Consider the following 24,706-nt stretch of genomic DNA (forward strand, 5'->3'; position numbering starts at 1 on the left):
TGATCTGCGTTCATCCGGCCATCGCAAGACTCGTGTCCCGCCATTTCCGAAGATCATAATTGAAATTAAGTGTTGTGAAAAATCAACCAGATCCACAACTCGTCCCATAGATAGGTTTAATTTCAATTAGATCGTAACATCATCCTGTAAAATACACCATGCAACATATATGTCAGGATCAAGGCATCATATGAGAAAGATTGGATATATCAGTCAAAGCAAGCAAGCCTAGAATATAAGTGGGTACGTACCATTCAATTCTACATGTCATTGTATAAAGTCGCAGGAGTGGCCTCGAGTCGTGGACGTCCCGAGGTCTTATAGACACCGCCCAGTGGTTTAAGTGAGCGTCACACCTGGGTTCAACTTACATTTTCACCACAACATCGTTCTGACGATCACTGGAGCATGGATCGACATTGGTTTGAAGCTGGGACAGAGACATTGGGAATGTTATTTTCGCTCACATGAAGCACAGTGAGTTATATTGTATGAAACTGATGGTACCATCATAGGAATGATATATTGGTTGTACAATTGATTAATATTGTTATTGTACTGTTATTCTTGTGTGACCTTCATACAATACTTGTTTGTTGGTAACAATTGGTGTGGTTTCACCATTGATCTTTGACATACAGAATAACACATGTTTCTGCCGTGACTCCTCTCGGGGCTCGGAGGTACACCATGACCGGGGTTTGGGGAGGAGCACGTAACAGAAATTGGGGGCCTCGTCCGGGATAGAATTCCCTAACATTCCCAAAATTCCCAAATTTGGAATTTCCTAACATTACCAAAAATTTTCAAAAATTGGAATTTTTTTTGTGTGAAGGTTAACAGGTGCTAACTGATAGTCACCATGGTGTTTGACGCAGAAAAGTTTGCGGCGTCCCCTAATGAGGCACAGTTCCAGGCGTTAAAAAAATCAGAACTCATGATATTGGCCAAGTGTTTTAACTTGGAGGTCCGAGTTAATATGAAGAAAGCAGAGATGCAGACATTGGTGGTGCAGTCTCTAGTGGGACAAGGAACATGGGAAGAGGTAGCCTTGGATTGGTTACCAGAGGAAAAAGGAAATGTGGAGCTCCGGAAAATGGAGATGCAACTGCAGAGCCAGGAAAGGTTAGAAGAGAGAAGAGCCGAGGAAAGAGCAGAGGAAAGGAGAGCTGAAAAGGAAAGAGCAGAACAGGAACGAGAACTCCCGGAGAGAAGAGCAGAGGAAAGAGCAGAGGAAAGGAGAGCCGAAAGGGAGTTAAAGGAACGTGACATGGAGTATCAGAAGGAACTTAAACTCAAGGAGCTGGAATTACTGGGAGAACGGAGAGAAGTAGTATCCATGCCGGCTAGTTCAACAACTAGTGAGAACTCTTGGGATGTTGATAGGCATGTGAGGCTGGTTCCACCCTTCAATGAAAAGGAGGTAGCCAAGTTTTTTTTACATTTTGAGAAGGTGGCTCAAATGCTAAAATGGCCTGTGGGGTCCTGGACTATGTTAGTGCAAAGTGTTCTGGTGGGTAAAGCTCAAGATATATTTTCGGCTTTACCGATTGACCAATGTGCAGATTATGAGATAGTGAAAAAAGTCATTCTCAAAGCCTATGAATTGGTCCCTGAAGCTTTCCGGCAAAAATTCAGGAATGCCAGGAAGAGGGAGAGTGAGACCCATGTGGAGTTTGCCAGAATGAAGGAAACCATGTTTGATAGGTGGTGTGACTCGAAGGAGATTGGGAAAGACTTCAACCTGTTACGACAATTGATCTTGGTGGAGGAATTCAAACAGTGTGTCCACGTGGACACTAAAGTACATTTGGATGAAAGTACCAGAGTTGTATGAGGCAGCAACTGTGGCAGATGACTATGCCTTGACACACAGGATTTAGGTTCCACAAACCTAAATTCCCACCTAGAGTTAGCCAAGGGAGTTATGGTAAATCAGGTTCAGAGAACAGATTTTCATGGAGGCGGCCTAGAGAGGACCTTGGGGACAAATCTGATACCACGACTTTCAGGGATCAGAAGACTGCAGTTCCAAGACATACCTATCTTCCGGGGGGCCCGAGGCAGACCACGAGTTTTTCCTCCGGGCCTACTTGCGCTTTTTGCAAGAAACCTGGACATTTGATGTCCCAATGTTACGCCCTGAAAAGGAAAAATCAGGAGCGGAGTCAAACTAGTGCAACTCCGAATGCATTGGCAAATGCGAGAAATCGTCCTTGGAGGACAGTGCGTTGTGAAGGTTCCCATGCCAAAGTTACGGCATCACAGAACGACCTTGTTCAAGAGGGTTACAAACCTTTTATTTCAGAGGGGGTTGTGTCACTGGATGGAGACTTAACGAACCAGAGACCTGTTAGGGTATTGAGGGACACAGGAGCACATCAATCTTTGATGCTTGAAGGCATTTTGCCATTGTCATAGAAGACGGCAACTGGTGTTGGTGTTCTTTTACAGGGGGTTTGTGGCTATGTTAAAGCTCCTCTTCATGTCATCCATTTGAAGTCTGATTTGGTGTCAGGACTGGTAACTGTAGGTTTACAAGCCACTCTTCCTGTAGAGGGAATCTCTTTTATTATCGAGAATGATTTGGCCGGTGGTCGAGTTTCTGGTAATCCGATGTTGGTTGAAAAGCCCAGTATGGAAAATAACACCGCACAGTTAGAGCAGGAGATTCCGGGTATCTTTCCATCTTTTGCAGTGACTCGTGCTATGGGTAAGGAAGCGCTCTGAAGAGAAGGAGAAGGAAGGCGATGTGGATTTGGGTTCCTTAGCGATATTGGAGGAAAATTCTGGAAGAGATAATAGGAAAGCGAATGATATCAAGGAACTTAAGGAAAAGGTGGCATCTGGAACAAAAGAGGAAATGGAGTGTCCGTCAGAGACATCTGGGAACGAGGTTGAACAAACGGTGCTGGTCCGAAAGAGACTTGTTGAAGAACAACACGGAGATTCGGAGCTCCGGAGTTTGATTGATAAAGCCGTTGCAGAGGAAGAGGCTATGAAGATACCTGTTGGTTACTTCATGAAAGGGGAAATACTCATGAGAAAATGGAGACCACCAGAGATGCCAGCAAATGATGAGTGGAAAGTTCATTACAAAATTGTGGTGCCACCGCCGTACCGGAAGGAGATATTGAGTTTGGCGCATGAGACACCTTTGGCCGGACACCTTGGAGTAAACAAGACATGTGACAGAATATTGGTACATTTTTCCTGGCCAGGATTGCGACGTGATGTGGCGGAGTTCCGTAAATCTTGCCACTCTTGCCAGCTGGTGGGAAAACCTAATCAGAAAGTCCCATCCGCACCTTTAAAACCAATTCCAGCTTTTGAAGAGCCATTCAGCCGTGCCATTATTGACTGTGTCGGCCCTTTACCTAAAACTAAGGCTGGACATCAGTATTTGCTGACCATCATGTGCACTTCCACAAGGTTCCCAGAGGCAGTGCCTCTTAGAAAAATTACTGCGGCAGTTATTGCGAAGGCCTTGATTAAATTTTTCACTTTGGTTGGCCTACCTAAGGTCATCCAGTCTGATCAGGGTTCCAATTTCATGTCAACACTTTTTCAGCAAGTGGTACACCTGTTGGGAGTGGAGCAAGTAAGATCAAGTGCTTACCATCCCGAGAGCCAAGGGGCCTTGGAAAAGTTTCACCAGACATTAAAGAATATGATCAGAATGTACTGTTTTGAATGTGACAAGGATTGGGATGAAGGAATACCCTTATTGTTGTTTGCTACGAGGGAATCTGTTCTGGAGTCATTGGGGTTCAGTCCTTTTGAACTTGTGTTTGGACACTGAGTGCGCGGACCATTGAAATTGGTGAAAGAACAGTGGCTCCAGGAGGAGTCACAGTCAACAGTGGTGGAGTATGTGTCAACGGTTAGGCACAGATTGGCAAAGGCTTGTGAAGTTGCGAGAGGAAACCTGAAAGTGACACAGGATAAAATGAAAGTGAGACATGACAATAAATCTCAGATAAGAAATTTCAGTCCTGAGGACCGAGTGTTCGTGTTGCTTCCTGTTCCAGGTCAGCCACTACAGGCTCGATATTTTGGTCCCTATGCAATCGAAAGGAGGGTTAATGAAACAGATTACATGGTGACAACTCCCGACCGACGGAAAAAGCGGCAGCTGTGTCATGTCAACCGACTGAAGAAATATTATGAGGAAGCCTGTGGAAAAAATGGTGCCTGTCTCACCTGTCGTGCCTGTAGTCGGTGTGCAAGAGAATCCAGAGGTTGAGGCCGGTGTGAAGTTTGATAACTTTGATGACCAGGCTTGTCCCAGATTGACGAACACGGAAGTGTTGAGTCATTTAGATGAGAAATTAGGTCATTTGGCGATGGAAAAACAAGGACAACTATCCAGCCTAATTTTTGAGTTTGCACATTTGTTCACAGATGTACCTGGTCGTACTGACTTGGGATATCATGATATTGAGGTGGGGGAAGCCACTCCTGTGAAGCAACACCCCTATCGGATGAACCCTGTGAAGATGGAGTATCTTCGGAAGGAGGTTCAGTATATGTTGGAGAATGACATCATCGAACCAAGCAGCAGTGAATGGAGTTCACCATGTGTGTTGGTTCCAAAACCCGATGGCAGTTTTCGCTATTGTACGGATTTAAAACGGGTTAATGCAGTGACCAAGACCGACTCATATCCCATCCCGAGGATTGATGACTGTATTGATAGAATAGGCCCAGCTAAATTTGTAACTAAATTTGACTTGCTGAAAGGGTATTGGCAGATTCCTCTTACTGATAGAGCCAAGGAAATCTCGGCTTTAGTCACACCAAATGGGTTGTATCAGTACAAGGTTCTTCCCTTTGGATTGAAAAACGGGCCTGCTACATTTCAACAGCTGATTAATAAGCTCATTGCAGACCTTGAGGGGGTGGAGGCTTATCTGGATGATATCATCCACACCATGACCATGGAAGATCATATTGAACAAATTCATGCATTTTTCAAGAAACTGACTGAGGCAGGGTTGACCATCAACTTATCTTCGAGTGAGTTTGTAAAGGCACAGGTGGTGTTCCTAGGCCATGTAGTAGGTCAGGGTCAGGTGCAACCGGTGACAGCCAAGATAGAAGCCATTGATCGCTTCCAAGTTCCAAAAGGGAAGAAGGAGCTTATGAGATTCTTGGGTATGGCTGGTTGGTACCGGCGGTTCTGCAGGAATTTTTCTGATGTGGTCGCCCCTTTACCGAATTTGCTGAGGAAAGAGACCAAGTTTGTTTGGGATGACAAATGTCAAGCTGCCTTTGCCAACGTCAAAGCAATATTAATGAGCTCTCCTGTCCTAGCAGCCCCGGATTTTCAAGCACCTTTCAAGTTGGCCATTGATGCAAGTGATGTGGGGGCTGGGGCAGTTCTATTACAGGAAGATGGTGATGGCGTGGATCACCCGGTGTGCTACTATTCGAAAAAGTTTAACAAACATCAGGTAAATTATGCCACCGTGGAAAAAGAGACCCTTGCTCTCCTGCTAGCGCTTCAGCATTATGAGGTGTATCTAGGAACTACCACCTTTCCTATAAAAGTCTTCACTGATCACAACCCCTTAGCCTTCATTCAAAAAATGAAAAATAAAAATCAGAGGTTGATGAGATGGAGTTTGGCTTTGCAAGAGTTACAACTTGGAAATTTAGCATGTAAAGGGCAGGGACAATGTCGTTGCGGATGCTTTATCCAGAGTGAACTAACTTTGGAAATTCTTGTAGGTTGTTTGGAAGTTTTGTTGCTTTATTTTGGGGAATATTAATTATTGTTGCTCACGTGAATTGATCATTTGGGAGTGAGTTTTACTTTTGTTTGTTAAAAGAGTTTTTGCATGCAAAGAAAAATTTTCACTATGTTCCAACTTTCTTTCTTGAGGGGGGGAAGTGTTATGGATTCGTCACTTCCGTTGTTGTGGTTCTCAACCACTGTAAACATTTTTGGTTCCATGTACTATTATTGTTATCGTTTAAGTGAATTGGAGATAACTGTTTTCAAAAGGTAAAAAAAATTAATGTTTAAAAAAGAAACCGGAAACCGGACCGGGAACCGGACGAGGAAGAAGAGGAAGAAGAGAAAGAAGAAGGGAAAAGGAGGAGGAGCAAGTGAGGTCGGAGAAGGAGCCGAGCTGCTTGAGGATTTGAGCAAACGCTGGCGAAAGGGGGTCACTAGCGAACTTTGGGGTTTCCTGGGAAAGGGATTCCTGCGACAGAGTTGTTATCGCTGTGACATAAACCTGAGTGACAGGTTTTGCGGTTGATTCCGAAGAGAATCATTGGAGTGCTGTTACGTCTCGAGAACGGACCGTTGGCCATTTTGCCTCCCACCTGATTTCGCATCGCTCCAGGTTTTTTCCACCTCGCTTCAACCATTTCACCACATCCAGATGTTAACCTGGTGTGTGTGTGTGTGTAACGTGGATTTTGAGTGTGAATTTCCTGTTCGCCAATTGGGAGCCGTTGAACGTCCATACCCGAAGGTGTGATTTCCCAGCCGCCTCTTGAGGACACTTTTGCCTATCTTTGGCAGTGTGACTGTCAACCGAGCGGGATTCTGGTCTCGATACAACATCGTTCTGACGATCACTGGAGCGTGGATCGACTTTGGTTTGAAGTTGGGACAGAGACATTGGGAATGTTATTTTCACTCACTTAGAGCACAGTGAGTTATATTGTACGAAACTGATGGTACCATCATAGGAATGATATATTGGTTGTACAATTGATTAATATTGTTATTGTACTGTTATTCTTGTGTGACCTTAATACAATACTTGTTTGTTGGTAACAATTGGTGTGGTTTCACCATTGATCTTTGACATACAGAATAACACATGTTTCTGCCGTGACTCCTCTCGGGGCTCGGAGGTACACCGTGACCGGGGTTTGGGGAGGAGCACGTAACACTGCACAGAAGGGACAACAAACAGATACAGGAGAAAAATGTCTAATAAACATGTTGGAGGGAACAATCCAGTGGGCCAAACACCACTGGAGATCACCTGTTCTTTTTGATATGGGCTCACTATACATGGCTTCCCAGATAGGTTCGGAGGGGGGTCCTCCGGGTAATAATCCTTTCCATCGGGTCACTCCATTTAACGAAGGGTTCCCATGTAACAATTTAAGGCACATCTTATAGATTCCCTCGCTGTCCATGGTCTGGAAAAGCTTTGACCCATCGCTAACAGGGGGCAAATCATTTTGAATGGGTTCAACAATCAATTTAGGCACTGTTGGCTCATTCAAATCATCTTCTGTACCTTGAGTCCAAGTTAGGCCAAGTTGCTGTCCCACCTGAATCATTTTCCTCAAACTTTTTGCAATCACCCTATGGAACCAAATCCCTGTCAGGTCTGCGATTTCACTTATGAATTTCCAACCATACCCTGAGTCATGTCGGAGATGCCGCACCTTCATGATACCAGCTGCTATAAAGTGTTGGCAAAAATCTCGACTTTTTGGAATGTCGGGAAAGAGAGGGTTATAAAACAAAGGCTCGTGTGCTATCATTTTTATGACATATGTGTCCGCCTGATGACTCACAGAAAGGCTCTGCCAGGCATTCAAGAGGCTTTGGTAAAAAGCAAGGAGGAGCGATATGTCGACATGTTGGAGGTTCATTTGAAAAAGTTCAAAATCGTACCCGAGCCTACCCACTCGCTGTAGTACAAGGCGGGCAGGGAGCCGGCCTGGCAGATGTTCCATGTAGAGGAGATGTTGAATGGACCGCAGCCGGAAGGCCATTAGGCAGGCTTTGATGTCGACGAGGTTGTGGCCACCCTCAGCCGAGGGGCGACATATCACATTGGGTCGTAGCCAGAAGAAGAAGTCCACCAGTTTGCCCTGGAGTGCTTTGAGCAGGGCTTCCGGGGGCTGCAGGCAGATGAACCTATGCCACAACAGTGTGCAACTAAGTTATTGATCACTAGCACACGGCCGTTGAAAGACAAATGAGGTAAAACCCTTTTCCATCGGTTCAATCTTTCTCCCACTTGCTCAATTACCCCGACCCAATTTTTTTGAGCATACTGTGGGGAACCAAGGAATATGCCCAAGTACTTAATTCCCTCACTTCCCCACAGTAACTCTGCGGGGAGCAATGGGGGCAGCAGTGGTACAGGCTGAGGAAGGTTGCGATAAAGGGAGGGTATCCATAACGTCTTGCTTTTGTTCCAATTGATTTTTGAAGAGGAAGCAGAGTGAAACTTTGTTAGGCACTCAACAAGGACATCAATATCATCTTTATCTTTTACAAAGATGCAGACGTCATCCGCATAAGCAGATAGAGTTAGCGGCAGACTCATGGGAGAAAGTGCTATTCCAGAAATCTTCTTTCTCAGTAGATTGAGAAGGGGCTCTAAAGAAAGAGCAAACAATAAACCAAAGACTGGACGCCCATGCCGTAACCCTCTCCGAACCTTGATGGGGGGAGCCAACACATTATTAAGTTTAATTAAACTAAATATGTCTGTGTATAGCAAGGAAATGTAGGATCGAAAGTTTGCTCCGAGGCCGCATGCCTGTAATACATGATGCATAATCTTATGGTCAATACTGTCAAATGCCTTTTCAAGATCAAGCGACATCATTCCAAAATCTTCTTGCACACAGTTACCATCAATGAGATCTCTGATTAAAGAAATATTATCATGGATGGATCTTCCAGGAACACAGTAACTCTGTTCTGGTAATACCAGATCACCAATAACCTTTTTTAGTCGATTAGCCAGTACTTTAAAAAAAAGGTTGTAGTCCGTGCACAGCAGGGAGATCGGTCGCCAGTTCGCCATAAGTCGGGGATCTCCAGTTTTCGGGAGCAAGCATACTACGGCTCTTCTTAGACTCAGCGGCATTATACCAGTCTGTATAGAAGCGTCCAAAACATTCAGCAACTCGGGGCCTAAAAGGTCCCAAAAGGTCAGAAAGAATTCGGGAGGTAGACCGTCGATACCCGGAGCTTTCCCCGAATCCATGGCAGCAAGAGCACAGGTTAGCTCAGGGAGGGTGATTGGTAGGTCAAGCTCCAACCGTTGAGCCTCAGTTAGGGAGGGGAAGTGGGAGGTTAAGTCCATCATTGTATCATTACAAACAGTTTGCTTTTCAAAAAGTTTTGAATAGAATTCAATAATGTTTAATCTAACATCATCGTCATTGACACCAACGTTGCCTCTTGAGTCCAAAACAGAAGGGATTAGCCGTGATGGCTTGCTTAAAGATTCTAAATGAAAGAAAGACTTGTTTGGGGTCTCTGATAATTTTACATTCTGTATTCTAAGTCTAATTAATGTACCGGCTGCTTTCTCTTGAACTAGATTCCTTAAAAGAGCTTTCTTTTCAAGTAATAACTGGTAATTGGCATCATTATTTTCATGAGCCAATTTACTCTCCAATTGTAGAATATCTAATTCCAACCGGGCCATTGTAATGTGCTTGTCGTTTGTGCTGTGCGATTGGAAACACTGACAAAAAACCCGAATTTGAGATTTCATGTTATCCCACCATATGCTGGATGAAGAAAAGGAGGACTTCTTTGCTACTAGACTTGCCCAGAAAACACGAAATGCTTCTTTAAACACACTGTCTTCTAGAAGTCTAACGTTAAACTTCCAATAAGTGCTTCTATTTGTGGGTTGAGGAAAGGAAAGGTTTAGGGTTACCATATGATGGTCCGAAAACACGGAAAGGAAAAGATTTGAAGAAACAGCAGTATTCTTAAAGGGTGTATTAATGTACCATCGGTCAAGCCTTGCCAATGCTACCCGATTATTGGAGCATCGACACCATGTGTATTGGGATACATTAGGGTGGTGCGACCGCCAAACATCGAGTAGACCTCCAGTGTTAAAGAAATTGGATAAATCTACATGGGACTCGGGGTGGGGTTCATTAGAATTTCTATCTATCGATGGCTCAAAGGTGCAATTAAAATCACCCCCGATACACACACAACGATCACAATCGACCAATCTCAAGTGATTGATCATAGAAGTGAAGAAGGACCTGCGTTCTAAGCTATCACACGGTGCATACACATTGAAAATGGTTAAATGAAAGTTATGACTGACTAGTTCAAGAGAACTAAACCGGCCTTTTATTATTTCCTGAAACTGGCATGACTCGCATACCAGGACTGGTTTCAGTAAGAAACCAACTCCAGCAGATGAAGCTGTCAAATTGCTGAAATAGCATTGGCCTTTAAGAAGTTGATACCAGTCGTGTTCTACGTTAGGTGTGACGTGAGTTTCTTGTAGTAAGATCACATCTACATTTTTACGCTGAAACAAATTCTTTACTTGAACCTGGCAGAGGTGATTGGCACCACCACCGTTCATATTTAAAGTTACAAGTGTTATAGTTTTCATTATTTGTTGATGAAGTTAGCCTGTGCCTGGGAAAACTCAGTACCTGCACGTGTGGCGAATTACCAAAGCCTGTGATATTGTGATTTTGTCATATCAAAATCATCAGGCGTTTTAATTATGGTTTTTGCGGTGTGAATGAAAGACACCAAATCAGAGAAGTGGTCTTTAATAACTATGTTCCGCTGTCTGTACGTTTCACTAAGAAACGACACATTGAGTTGAGTGGATATTTGAGATTGAGGTGTTGACGATTGAGACAGCTCAGTCACTTCTACCTCGTCTTCGGACTCTGATAGGTCAGATAATGTCCCACCAGGGTCTTGGGCATTTCTTGAGGCTGTCGCACACTTATCTGGAGGCATCTTCAAGGGTTTTACTGGTTGCTGTGGTCCACACTCACCAGCACACTGGTGTTTATTCTCTTTATTTGTGTTCTGAGAACTGGTGCTAGTTAGATCCCTGCACGGCCGGGCTTATGATCTCCATTTGTAAGATGGAGTGATTTGTTTGATCTCCAGTTGGCTCAGCTACTGAAGGAGGGACCAGCAGATCCCCGTTGTCACGATCAAAAATGGCCGCAGTGTTTGAACTGTTGCAGCTTTCATTTTCAGAACCTGAAGGATTGGTAATGGTTTGTTTTCCCCCTTTGGGGTTCATTGTTATCATTTGCAGCTACCGTTTTGTTTTCTTTTTCAGAGACAGTGTCTCTGTCCAAGACAACCTTCTTTGCTGAACTGGCAAGGTTAGTTGTTAATGGTGCTCTTCGTTTTTTTGTTTGTACAACAAGTTCTTCATTCATGGGTTCGTCAGCAGAGTTGACGTCACGAAGTGCCATCTCACCGGGTTCAGAAAACACTGAGGAGATAGAAAGCACAGCTGGGGCGTCAGGAAGCACGGTTGAAGCATCAGGAAGCATGCTCGGGGCATTAGGAAGCACAGTCGGGGCGTCAGGAAGCACGGTCCGCACGGTCGGGTTGTCGAGAAGCCCGGTCGGAGCGTGAGGAAGCACGGTAGGAACGTCGGGAAGCACGGTTGGGGTGTCTGGAAGCACGGTCATGGCATCGGGAAACATGGTTGGGGCATCAGGAAGCACGGTCGGAGCGTCGGGAAGCACGGTCGGGGCGTGAGGAAGCACGGTAGGGGCGTGAGTTAGCACGGTCGGGTAGCATGGTTGGAACGTCAGGAAGCACGGTTGGGAAGCACAGTCAGGGAGCACGGTCGGCATGTCGGGAAGCACGGCGGAAGTGTTGGGAAGCACAGTTGGGGGCGTCGGGAAGCACAGTCGGGGCATCAGAGAGCACGGTCGGCATGTCAGGAAGCACGGCCAGAGTGTCGGGAAGCATGGTTTGAGCATCGGGAAGCACGGTCAGGGCGTTTTCTTTTTTACAGCCCAGGAAAGGACACTAAATAAATAAAATCGAAATAAAATAATAAACAATAAAGTTCTCACTGTTGTAAAAATCAGAGTTACAACATTGTCTCAGATTGTGAGTTTAATTCTGAATCGATCTCTAGCAATACCTGTAAGAAAACCAACAAGCAACATATCAATATTCAGCATTCATAGGAATCAGTAATGGATTTGCAACTAGCACAAGCAAGCCTGGAACAAAGGAATGATACGCACTGTCCAAGTATGCACAACATTACACACGATAAATGTCACAGGAATGATCATAGCGCTGTCTGTCTGAGTTCTTATAACTGCCGCGCAGTGGACAGAAGCCGCATAAACACCTTGGTTCAAACTTAGACACAATTTCACTTCATTCTCCCCGGCGTTAAAACTACACTACCCCTAGTGGTGGAAACCAAGCTAGCAAGCCATAGCAGCATAGAAACATCAGTTAGCAGCAGTCCATGTCAGTCCCAGCCATAGCGATCGGGGCGGCGAATTTCTCTTCCGCTGTGCGTCCGATAGGCGTCAGGAGCTTCAAACACGAGGCCGAATTCCCCCGCGTCAGAATAACCGCATAACTTGGGTGACGGCGGTGGCTCCACAAGGCCATCCGGATCGGGCACGTGTGGTGGTGGGGTTGACGGTGGATTCCCCATCGACGGATTAACCGGGCCGTAGTCTGCCCCAACAGCATCCCGCATGGGGCAAGTTGACGCACCGAGACTGTAGACTCACATCCATTTGGCAGCAGCACTCGAGCGTGCTCAGGATTGGCTTGGAGGATATGAACCTTGTCAACGAGCGGGTCATATTTACTTGAACGAACCGCGAGTTTGAGGAAAGCCGGTCCGGGCTCAGCAAGCCAGCCCGGCAAAGGACGGATACCGCCAGAACGATGGGAGTAACGAAACATACGGTCGTGGGGAGTTTGATTAGTAGTGGTGCACAATAAAGTCCTGATCGAGCTTAGCGCCCCGGGTACGACCCAGGCCCATCGGTCCAGTCCTAGTCTGCGGGACTTAAGGCCCAGAGTAATGGCTTTCCATATAATGCCATTAAATCATTCCACCTGTCCGTTCGCCTGTGGCCTATACGGAGTAGTATAGCTAGAAGCGATATTACGCTGGAGCAAGAAGGTTCTCACATCCTGAGACAAAAATACCGCTCCTCGATCGGTGTGCACATAGGCTGGATTCCCAAACATAGAAAACAAGTACTGCAGACACCGGATAACCGTTGCAGCAGACATATCGCCGCACGGGAAAGCAAAAGGGAATCTGGAGAACTCGTCAACTATCGTGAGAAGATAACGAGAACTACCCGAAGCCGGTATTCCCGGACAAGGCTGTAGACACTAAGTCGGCAGGGGTCCTTTGAAGTCCATTGCCAATATCTCCCACGGCCGGGTAGCCTGGACCAGCATACCCATCCGAGGGTTGTAGAAGCGAGGTTTGAGTTCAGCACAAACGGAACAAGTGCGACATAGCTGACGAATGTCCTCAATGGAGTAGGGCAAATTGCAACTGCGCACATAATGAGCTAAACGCGTCACGCCGAGATGGCACAATGAGTCGTGAAGAACGCGCAGGTCCTCAAAGGAGGTGAGACTTGCACACACCGCTGGCCGTGATAATGCATCCGCTGCGAGATTATCCCGCCCTGGGCGATACCTGATAGTGTAGCAATAATCGGCGAATTCAATCCTCCAGCAAGTGATTTTCTCATTCTTAATGCGCTGAGCATGGCGCGTGTCGTACATAAAAGCAACACTTTGTTGATCAGTAATGATCTCAAAACATTTGCCAAGCAAATATGGCCACCAGCGCCTGATAGACTCAACAATGGCGTACGCCTCCTTTTCAACAGATGAGTATCGTTTTTCCGCAGAGGAGAGAGTCCTTAAAAAGAAGACTGCAGGTCGCCCCCCTTGAGAGAGTGTGGCAGCTCTCGCGTGGTCCGGCGCATCGCTTTCCAAAACAAAGGACTTGTTTTCATCAATAGACGACACAGTGGCGCCAGCTATGTCTGACTTCAGGCCATGGAAAGCGGCCTTAGCGGCGTGACTCATGGGGAACTCTTTGCAATCCACAAGTGGACGAAGCTTCTCAGAAAAATTTTGAACCCACTTTGAATAATGAGCAAAAAGCCCGAGAGCACGCTTCAAAGAAGCACGATCATGTGGCGGGGCCATGTCGAGCAAGGGTAGCAGTCGCTCCTTGTCTGGGGTGATAGTGCCGTGGGTCACGGTGTACCCCAGGAGATCTATCGTTCGAGTGGAATAGCGACATTTGGCCTCGTTCATAGTCAGGTGTTACTTGTGCGCAACCTCGAGGAAGCACTTCAGATTAGCATCATGATGAGCTTGATCGTACCCACAAACCGTGAGATTATCCAGGTAAACAAAGACATCGGTTAAGCTCTCCTTAGCAATGATGTCATCCATGGCCCTTTGGAAGCAGGAACCCCATTTGTGACCCCAAAAGGCAGACGGGTGAACTTGTACAACCTCTGTCCAGATTCAAACCCGGTGTAGATGTGATCTGCCTCAGAGATTGGAATCTGATGATACGCGCTGCGGAGATCTAAAGTACTATATACCTCTATGCCACCTGTCGAACCAGAGAATCCAATCCCGGGAGTTGGTAGGCGTCCAATTGCGTAAACCGATTAATCGTCTGCGAATAGTCGATTACCATGCGTTTGCGGTGAGTTTCGGTCTGAACCACAAAAACTTGGGCTCTCAAAGGCGATCGACTAGGTTCGATTATGCCCTCCTTTAATAGCCGCCCAGTCTCCTCAGCAATGAATTGCATGTCAGCCCATGAATAGCATCGCAATTTAACGGCAACCGGTGTACAGTCAGGAGTCACATTGGGAAACAGCGACAGTGGTTCAATTTCCATCCCTGCCAGAGTACACATAGCAAGAGTATCATCACCACCAAATTCCATTTCCAAACGACCATACCAACGGAGAAAATCGTGTCCTAGCAACACTTCTGCACATAACGCTGGTAAGACCATTAAGTGCACATCCGGAAACATTCGCCAATTAATCACAAGCTTCAGCCGGCATTCCCCTCGAGTGCATAGCCATAGCCCTTGGGAAGCCATAAAAATTCGGCGTGTTGACCTGAGAATCGGCCAGCTATGCTTCTGAACGAGTCGTAAATCGACATAGCTATCAGTAGAACCAGTGTCGATTAAGGCGTTTGCATTCTGCCCCTCAATCATAATTGGAATAACAGCGTTGGACAGTCCAGATGGCCCGGTAGTCGTCGAGTCATCCAGAGGGGGCGCTCGAGCCATGTGCGTGGACCCGACGCCAGCCAGCGTCGATCGTGAAGCCGAACGTGCCCCAGGCGATGAAAAGATCCCAGTCAAGGGCGTTCGAGCCGAGCTTGGCACTGATTGTCTCGTCGGCGAGTTGATCCTAGTCAAGATCGCGTGAGCTGCGCGGGGAGGTGATCCCAATCAAGGCCGCGCGGGGCGCCGATTGTCTCTCGGGCGGAGAGAGAATCACAGACAAAGTCGAGCGAGTTCGTCGGCCCCGTGACGAGCGACAAACCTTTGCAAAATATCCTTTCCGAGAGCACGAATGACACGTCGCTTCTCTGGCCGGACAAACTGACCTTAAATAATTCCGGTTCCCGCAGAAAAAGCACTTAGCGTTACTTCCGGCTGATGGAGCGGCAGTGGCGGCGGCTGGCACACTCGGGCCGGGATCCTCGAGAGTGTCCGTTGTCCACGATTCTGGCGGAGGTGCAGCATCCATTTGCTCCACAATAGTAGCTCTCTCCGGTCGTGTTGCACCGGTTAATCCCACAGTGACGTACGGTCGATCATATGCTTCCGATTGTGCCTGTGCTTCTTGGTACACGAGCGATAATTTATGAGCTTTTTTCAGCGTCAGATCCATTTCTTCAAGCAATCTCTGTCGTATTATAGGCGAGTGAAGCCCCGAAACAAATGCGTCTCTCATCAAATCGTCACATACTTGTTCGTGTGTCTGTGCTTCTGTCGTACAGTCCTTCACTAATCAACAAAGTTCTTGGACGAAGTGGTCGATGGTCTCCGATGGGTCTTGTCGCCGAGACGCTAGCAGATATCGAGTATAGACCATGCTCCGAGTCTTGATGTGGAACCGTCGTAATTCTGCCTCAGCGGCGGGGTACGTGCCACACTGGGATATGTACGTGAAAACTATATGAGACACGCGGGAGTTCAGCACCGCGAGCTTGGTTGCATCCGTGAGACCCTCCTGGGCTCACAGGTAGCTTGTCAGCAGACTTAGCCAGTGCTCGAGCTGGGCAGACGCGTCCGGCGCCTGTGGATCCACTCCGAAGATCGGAACTTGTATCAGCTTATCAGTCATGGCGTTCCCGTTCAAGACAAGAGAGGATTCAGAATTAATTGTTGTAAAAACCAGAGTTACAACATTGTCTCAGATTGTGAGTTTAATTCTGAATCAATCTCTAGCAATACCTGTAAGAAAACCAACAAGCAGCATATCAATATTCAGCATTCATAGGAATCAGTAATGGATTTGCAACTAGCACAAGCAAGCCTGGAACAAAGGAATGATATGCACCGTCCAAGTATGCACAACATTACACATGATAAATGTCACAGGAATGATCGTAGCGCTGTCTGTCTGAGTTCTTATAACTGCCGCGCAGTGGACAGAAGCCACATAACACCTGGGTTCAAACTTAGGCACAATTTCACTACACTCACTACGCGAGTAAGGTAAACAGCACCGACGGAGCAGGTAAACTGAACCGAATGGGTCTGCTCTCACCTTTGGGCTCTTCTCTCACTCTCTCTGTCTCAAATGAGGAGAAAGAGGGACAGGTGGTAACGAAGAAGGAAGATAAACAGACACGACAAAGGCATGATGGAAAAAGGGGGAAAAGGGGAGGAAAAGGGAGGGTGGGGAGAGGACGAAACCAACAACAGCAAGGAGCTACAGCACACGAGTACACACCATCTTGCCACGCCCAACACAAATGGCCAGCAGGGGGCGAGAAAGAGAAAGAAAGAAAGAGAGAGAAATGCGTCTAGCGACCAGCATCTGGGCTCCGTAGCCTTTGGGACCCTAACTTGCAAGGCACCACTTTTTCCTTTCTCGTTTTGCTATGACAAAGGACTTGGAAATGGCTCTTTTTTTTCAGAAAGATGACTGCATATTTTATAGAAGAGTCATCAAGGCTCTGTTTTCGTCTGACACACCACTTGCAGCTACCTTGTGGCATCGGTTGAGTCCTTCCTTGTCTCCACTTTGAAGCTTTCTCGTTGTTGACTATGACATGGCCTACAGGGTTAGTTACCTTCAAAATAGCACCCTATATGGCTCCTCGAACTATATAATGATTGAGCTTTCATACCTCGGCTTGCCAAATCAGTTGGATTGCCTTCTCTAAGATCAGATTCTCTATCGATTGTCATTGATCAGACAACCCATTGTCATGCATACAAATGACAATCTTGTGTATGATGAAGTCATCTTTCAAGCTGCTGAACTCACAATCCTCTGTAAGTTGATACAAATCAATGATGAAAGCATCAACACTCTCTTCCTCCATCTGCATTTGTCAACACTTCAATCACATTCTCATACAGGGCCTTTAGAAAGTATTCACACCCCTTGACTTTTTCACATTTTGTTGTGTTACAGCCTGACTTTAAAGTGGATTAAATTGAGATTTTTTTTGTTACTGATTTGCTGGCTTTGGAAATTTATATCTGGCAATTAAAGAGTTGGGAGAACCTACTATAAGGACAACAGTACACATAATCTACTATATAAGAGATGTCTGTCTGTCTGTGTGTGTGTCTGTCTGTCTGTCTCTGTCTGTCTGTGTGTCGCCATTTTTCTCAGAGATGGCTGAACGGATCTTCGTCAAACTTTCAGAGGTTCATCAGTGAGTGCCTGGGAGTGTTTTAGGCAAAAAAACGGTTTTAAAAAAATGAATAAAAACAAACCAAAAACCCAAAACAAACAACCAAAAAAAAAAAAAGAAGGGAAACGCAAAGATCATTTTTTTGAAGTTTAAAAAAAAATCCACTCGATAGTGCCTAAGCTTTTTAAAATTAATGACAGTTATATACAAGTACACATTTGCATAAATAAACACAAAACAATCACCAGACATTTGACCAGACCAAAACAATCACCAGACCCCTCCTAAACTCTCCCCTCCCCCCCTCCCCTGCCCAGTAACGCCGGGTACTTCTGCTAGTACCCCATAATGTCAAAGTGGATTTATTTTTTTTTATAGAAATTTTTGCAAAATTATTTAAAATGAAAAGCTGAAATGTCTTGAATCAATATGTATTCAACACCTTTGCTATGACACTCCAAATTGAGCTCAGGTGCATCCAATTTCCTTTGATCATCCTTGAGATGTCTCTACAACTTGATTGGAGTCCACCTGTGGCCAATTCAATTTATTGGACATGATTTAGAAAGAAACACAAATTTATATATAAGGTCCCACAGTTGACAGTGCATGTCAGAGCAGAAATACTACCATGAAGTCCAAAGAACTGTGCGTAGAACTCCGAGATATAATTGTGAGGAGGCATAGATCTGGGGAAGGGTATAAAACAATTTCTGGAGTGTTGAAAGTTCCCAAGAGCACAGTCAGCTGCATCATTAGGAAATGGAAATAATGTGGAACTACCCAGACTCTTCCTAGAGCTGGACATCCGACCAAACTGACCAACCAGGGAAGAAGGACTTTGGTCAGGGAGGTGACCAAGAACCCAATGACTATTCTGACAGAACTACAGAGCTCCTTGGCTGAGATGGGAGAACCTACTGGAAGGACAACAGTCTCTGCAGCACTTCACACATCTAGGCTTTATGGGAGAGTGGCCAGACGGAAGCCCCTCCAGACGGAAGAAAAAAGCACATGACAGCACGCCTGGAGTTTGCAAAAAAGGCACGTCAAAGACTCTGAGAGCATGAGGCAACTGATTATGTGGTCTGATGAGACGAAAATTTAAATTTACAGCCTGAATGCAAAGCAGCACTACGTCTGGCTGAAACTGAGCACAGCTCATTACCCATCTAACAAAATCCCTACAGTGAAGCATAGTGGTGGCAGCATTATGCTATGGGGATGCTTTTAAGTGGCAGGGACTGGGAGACTTGTCAGGATAGAGGGAACAATGAATGGAGCCAACTACAGGCGAATCCTTGAGGAAACCTGCTTCAGAGTGCAAAGAACCTTACACTGTGGCGAAGATTTACGTTCCAACAGGAGAATGACCCCAATAATACAGCCAAATCAAGACTGGATTGGCTTCATAACAAGAACGTGAAAGTCCTTGAGTATTTCAGCCAAAGCCCAGACCTGAATCCCATTGAGAATATGTGGAAAGATTTGAAGATTGCTGTTCACCTATGCTGCCCATCCAACTTGACAGAGCTTGAGCAAACCTGCAAGGAAAAATGGGAGAAACTCCCCAAATGCAGATGTGCAAAGCTGATACAGACATACCCTAGAATACTCGAAGCTGTAATCGCTGCCAAAGGTGCTTCTAGTCAGGTTCACTATGTTTTTTCGTTCCAAATTTTTGGAGATAAGCAAAACTACACATTTTTGGAATATTCAGCGCATGAGGAATCCAAAAATTAATGTTTACATTTGCATAGACACTTTTGCGAAAATGACACTCAGGACAGTGATGAAGATCTGTAAAAGCATATTCCTGAATGGTATAGACCGAGTAGATCCTGTGTATATGACTTATAGTTCAATCTGATACTAACAAGGCTGCTTTCTTGCTTTATAAACCCATACCCATAACTTCAAAGGACTTGCAATATCATGTATTATGTAATACAGTTATATCACAAATATAAAGACAATGGTTTTCAATTACCTTTGTTTGTTGCTTTTCTATAATCCTGAGCACTATTTTGAGGCCTTTATTGGATTCCTTGGCCCAGAAAACATAGGATTAGCATATTTAATGAAGTTTCTAGGTTGACTAGAAGCCGAGATAGCGCAAAATATGTATTTTATGGCGGCCATTTTGAAAATCCAAAATCTGTCTGTGCAAACGCCAACATTGATTTTCGGATTCTCCATGCTCTGATGATTCCAAAAATGTACAGGTTTGCTAATCTCCCAAAATTTTGAACGAAATTATATTTGTTAACATAGTGAACCTGACTATTCAACGAAGTATTGACTCACGGGGTTGAATACTTATATAAATTAGATATTTTTGTATTAAATTTTTAATTATTTTGGAATAATTTCCCAAAAAAATGCACTTTGACATTAATGGGGTATTATGTATAATATGTAGATCAGCGAAAAAAAATCTCAATTGAAACTATTTTCAATTCAGGCTGTAACACAACAAAATGTGAAAAAGTCAAGGGGTGTGAATACTTTCTGAAGACACTGTATGTTGCGTTTCCCTCATCTTTGTGCAATGTAACAATAATATCATCCGCACAGTCACCCATTGCGTACAAGAGGGTATCATTTGATCCACGTCTAGCTTGGCTAGTCCAGATGCATTTCGGTATCTCACAAATAGGCAGTACCATTTCAGCCATGCCTCTACTTAGTTCGGTTCAGCCAGACCAGGACAGCAGCTTGCAATTAACCATAACCATGACTCACTGAAGTTTCAACCCGAATTAGTTTCACCCTTGTTTTGTGGTGGATACGTGAAATTTATATCTGGCAATTAAAGAAGGAAGAATGACTAAATTAATTTTTAGATGTGATATTAAGTGCATGAATTGAGTGCCTCATCCTCCCACCCTTTATGATCTGCATATATGTAAATGCTAATCTTTAAAAAAAACAAAAAAAAAACTTACATGACTTTTATATGTAGTGCAAGAAAGGTGTCTGTGTGTTTTCAGACTTTGTGACTTTCAGACTTTGTTTCAGACTTTGTTTCAGACTTTGTTTGACAAGCAAATCTCTTTTCAGTCTCTTCCAGAGAGTGTCTACTATAACATGGTTTGCGGCCAAAATGAGAAAGCTCTTGCAACTTTGGAACGGATTTCGCGTTACAATGGAGTACCTCTCCCGGCAGGTACCCTTATGACCAGCACCAAGCAGGTACAATTGTCACCTTCCAAACGCGGTTACTTCATAACTGATTTAGGAATTTTAGGTTTGGGACCTGGGAACATGGTACCTGTTGAAACCCAAAAATGTTCATTGTGTTTTTTTTCAGGAGAGATTGGGAAGAATACAAGATCTTCTATGTGAAAAACAAAGACGAACCACTTTGCTGCTCTGCTTCATCTGGTAAGAAAGTTTTCGTTAGTCTAATTGGTGCTCCTGAGCTGGCAAGATGGCGTAGACGTATGCACATCCACCTCCAAGCTGCCTCCCTTTGGTTCGAATCTCCATGAGCTATAAACTGTCATCCTGGTGTTTTGCTTAATCAGTGTGTGCCAACCCTCAGGTGAACAATAAACGGGCATCCCGTCTGCCAGTATTGGTTGGTGGACGTTAAATATCCGAGGGTGTCTATCATTTAGAGTAGGCAAGCCATCGACGGAACCATGGCTAAATCAAATAATTTCTGCACATTCAGTCGAGTATCCTGCGTCGAAGTGGTGACCCATCCAGGACTTTAACCCTGAGCCAATGAAACTGCCTCGGCACCTTATGTGCCTCATGGAGGGAGGAGGATGAAAATGCCTTGTATGAATGAAAGAACACTGATGTCAAATGAGGCATGTTTGTGTTCCAATCAGCTGAGTGGAACCAGACCAAGCAAGATGATCAAGTTGGCCAGGACAGCTTGTTTAGCAACTATTTATCTAGGGGCTTCACACGTTCTGAATTAGGGGGAAAAGGAGGGAAAAAGAGGTAAAACTGAATGTGGGTGAGCAGTAATCCTAGATTTAGGTAGTTTCACCAGAAACAGCTGGACCATGTGAGGCCCTGATGGTGGACCATGTTAGAAGGGGCTTGATGGTGGACTGTATGAGCCCTGCATAAACCTGGGGGGAACATAGCATGGAAAGAGCAGGGGGTGCAAGGTCAGAAAGGATCTGGTGGAAGACAAAGAGACCACCGACTTGTCTGCGATGTCGAAGTGATAGACGCAGCTTCATCGTGGGAGATTCCATTAATCTTAAAAGCCATGGATTCCACGATGTCAAGCTGAGCAAGATGTGAGGCAGGGGAGCCATCCCAGAAGGGAGAGTAGTACTCCATCAAAATGTGGATAAAAGTCTTGGAGGTAGATAGGAGTTCAGATGTGCCAAGCAAGGACTTTGTATGATGGTGGATGCCCAGTCATCAGCTGGCTTTGGAGGCCAAATTTGAAATGTGGTTTGCCCAAGAAAGGTCGTGGCTGATAGTGAGACCCAGAGTTTGAATGACTGAACTTCCTCAATTAGATTGTTGAGAAAGTATATAGGAGGGCTTGCCAGATCGTCCTTTCGGAGAGAGATAGTGAGGGTGAGATTTGTCTGGATTGGGAGGAATGAAGCAAGAGAATGAACAGGGAAGAATAGAGAGATAGAGAGGAGGTGATGGAACACACTAACCTACACAAGATCGAGGGTTAATGGCAGTAAAAATATTGTAGGTAGGCTTTGAGGATGACAGAGCATGGTATTGCACCTCCAGCTATGAAACCATGAAGGAACGAGTGAGATTGAACATCCTCAGGTTCCACAAACCTGAGAAAAGACAAATGAAAGAGTGGAGGTGCGTATTGAGCCTAGATTTAGGAAATTGAACCAGGAGAAGAGTTACTGGAATAATCCGTAGATCATGGAACAGCAGAAGATGGTTATAGGGCTATAAAAAATAAAAACAGAGAGATTAACTGGAGGAGAGGCGGTAAAAATTGGAGACCTCCGACGATGTGACAGCAACAGTCCTTATGCTTCAGCCTCATTTGAGGAAATTACAATAACGTTGAGTGCTTTAGATGACTCCGATTCCAGAAGAGACCGGTGTGATTCTGAGGTGCCAGCCCATAAGAGAGAGCAGTACTGCATTCAGCTACTGAAAAAGGCCTTGGAATGACTTGGAACAATGGAGGATGCCGAGTCTGTGGATGGCTTTGGAGGCCAGCTTTGCAGTATGGTCAGTTCAGAAAAGGCTAATGGTGACTGAGGGTCAGGACGAGAGGTTCAAAATAATGATCCTCTTTCAATGGCTGACAGTGAAAATAGATAAGTGTGTAAGTTTGACATTCCAATTCCTGAGGAACAAGATGGGACTGTGAAATTTGTCAGGATAGAAAGCCATGCTCAATTTATCTGACCTAGCATCTAGTTAATCCCAAATTAGTAGACAGTGATGCATCTGCTATCGGCCTGCCAGTGGGATTGGATAATGTATGTAATTAGCAAAAAGGAAAATATGTATGGTGTTCCAGAGCATCGTAGAGGTCAGTTATATAGATGAGGAACAGGAATGGGCACAAGACACTACCTTGAGGAACTCCATTCTCCACTGTCAAAGGAGATGGTTCCATTGATAGCAATTTGTTGATTGCATGAGTTGAGGAAATCAGAAAACTAGCCATGAAGATGGCCTTGTATATCACAGTTGCGCAAGTTTAACAAGCAGATAAAAGTGCCAACCTGTGTCGAATCGAATGCCCGAGATATGTCCTGGCCTCCTTTTTGAGCCCTTTTTTGAGGGCCACTAACCATGTCCGAGACCGAAGCAGCATGCCCAGCAGCACGTCCATCGCAGCATGTCCACCTGGCGGGAATCCATACTAATGGTCAAAGTTCAGGCTGCTTTAAGAGGAAAGACGACATCGATTCCATGACTCTGCTTACAATTGGAAGTAAGCTTACTTTGAGATGATCCGTTTTTGTACCATTTTTGTTGATGGGAGTAATATCTTCTGACTTCTAGGGAGGAAGCCAATCAGAAGACCAGGCTGAAGAATGCAGATAGAAGAGAGCAAGAGTAACAGAGCAGGATTTGATAGCATGGGCACCGACCGATGATATCTGAGTCTGTCGCCAAAGCAGGGTTAAAGATTGACAGAATTTTCTCCACCTTCTTGAGTGAGAAGACACAAAGTCCAGTTCATAGTATGTCCAATGAGATAAGATAGGGATAGAGTGGCATGGGTTGGATATACTGCATGACATTTGGAGGTAAACAATGAGTTAGGGCATTCTTCCTTTGCTGGAACAAAGTCTGTATTGATGCCATTTGAGATAAGGGAAGGGATAGATGGAGAGCCTCCACCAGAAACGAACTTAGCAAGAACCCACTGGGACTTTGAAGAAGGAGATTAGATGTGGAGCTTTTCAGCCTTGAGATTTGCAATTTGATGTTTTCTAGTTTGCCGAAGGATGGGACACACTTGTGGGCCTTGTTGTGACCTAAAGTATGTTGCTTCTTTTTTCTGCCGTTAAGTAGTTCATTCCTTTCCCAAACTTTTCAGCTGGATATACTCTTTGAACGATAAGTTTTAACATTTGAAAGTTGACAAAGGTGTGAACCATTGAGGTAAGCAAAACAACACTAACATTTAGGGTGTTACCCCTTCTTAAAAGCCACACTCACCTCAAATCTGTCTAGCCTAGGTTCAAATCTTGGCCCAGCTATCAACTGTCATCCCGGTGTTTCACAGGCAAGGCGATTCACCAATGTGTGTGCCATCCCTCGGAGGGATGTTAAACGGGCATCCCATCTGCTGGCATTAGGTGGTGGACGTTAAAGACTTCATCGTGTCCTTCATGAAGAGTGGGTGGACTATTGCCGGCACCATGAACAAATTCCAAATTCCTGCCCTATCCTTAGTCGACCGTCAGGTCTGACCAGCCAGTTTTTAAAAGACTTGGGCCAATCTTGCCCCGGTCAACCCCACAGGAACGTGGGAATAATTGTGGCCATTAAAGAAGATGAAGAAGCCCTTCATAAGAGCAAGAGAGAGTTTTAATGTCTGAAACTTCAGCT

General features: G+C 45.1%; 1 protein-coding gene and 1 long non-coding RNA gene across 4 annotated transcripts in view; one reads left to right on the plus strand and one right to left on the minus strand.

The window, feature by feature from the left end:
• LOC137430361 (synaptic vesicle 2-related protein-like) overlaps positions 1-24,706 on the plus strand; it is a 194,221-nt gene that overhangs the window by 53,609 nt on the left and 115,906 nt on the right. For all 3 annotated transcript variants that reach the window (XR_010985040.2, XM_068121172.2, XM_068121173.2), the window contains exons 9-10: positions 20,738-20,869; positions 20,988-21,061. Coding sequence is in view for 2 of the 3 variants with exons in the window: in XM_068121172.2 (XP_067977273.2) it covers positions 20,738-20,869; positions 20,988-21,061 (206 nt within the window). In the remaining variant the exon portion in view is untranslated. The remainder of the gene's footprint in view (positions 1-20,737; positions 20,870-20,987; positions 21,062-24,706) is intronic.
• Positions 100-23,786, minus strand: LOC144892663 (uncharacterized). The gene is made up of 3 exons (XR_013623869.1): positions 23,590-23,786; positions 23,368-23,491; positions 100-144 (listed from the first exon to the last, which is right to left on the minus strand). It is a non-coding gene; the product is annotated as an uncharacterized LOC144892663 (long non-coding RNA).

The sequence above is a fragment of the Myxine glutinosa genome, chromosome 6, assembly GCF_964187855.1.
Source record: "Myxine glutinosa chromosome 6, kmMyxGlut1.1, whole genome shotgun sequence".
Lineage (NCBI taxonomy): Eukaryota > Metazoa > Chordata > Myxini > Myxiniformes > Myxinidae > Myxine > Myxine glutinosa.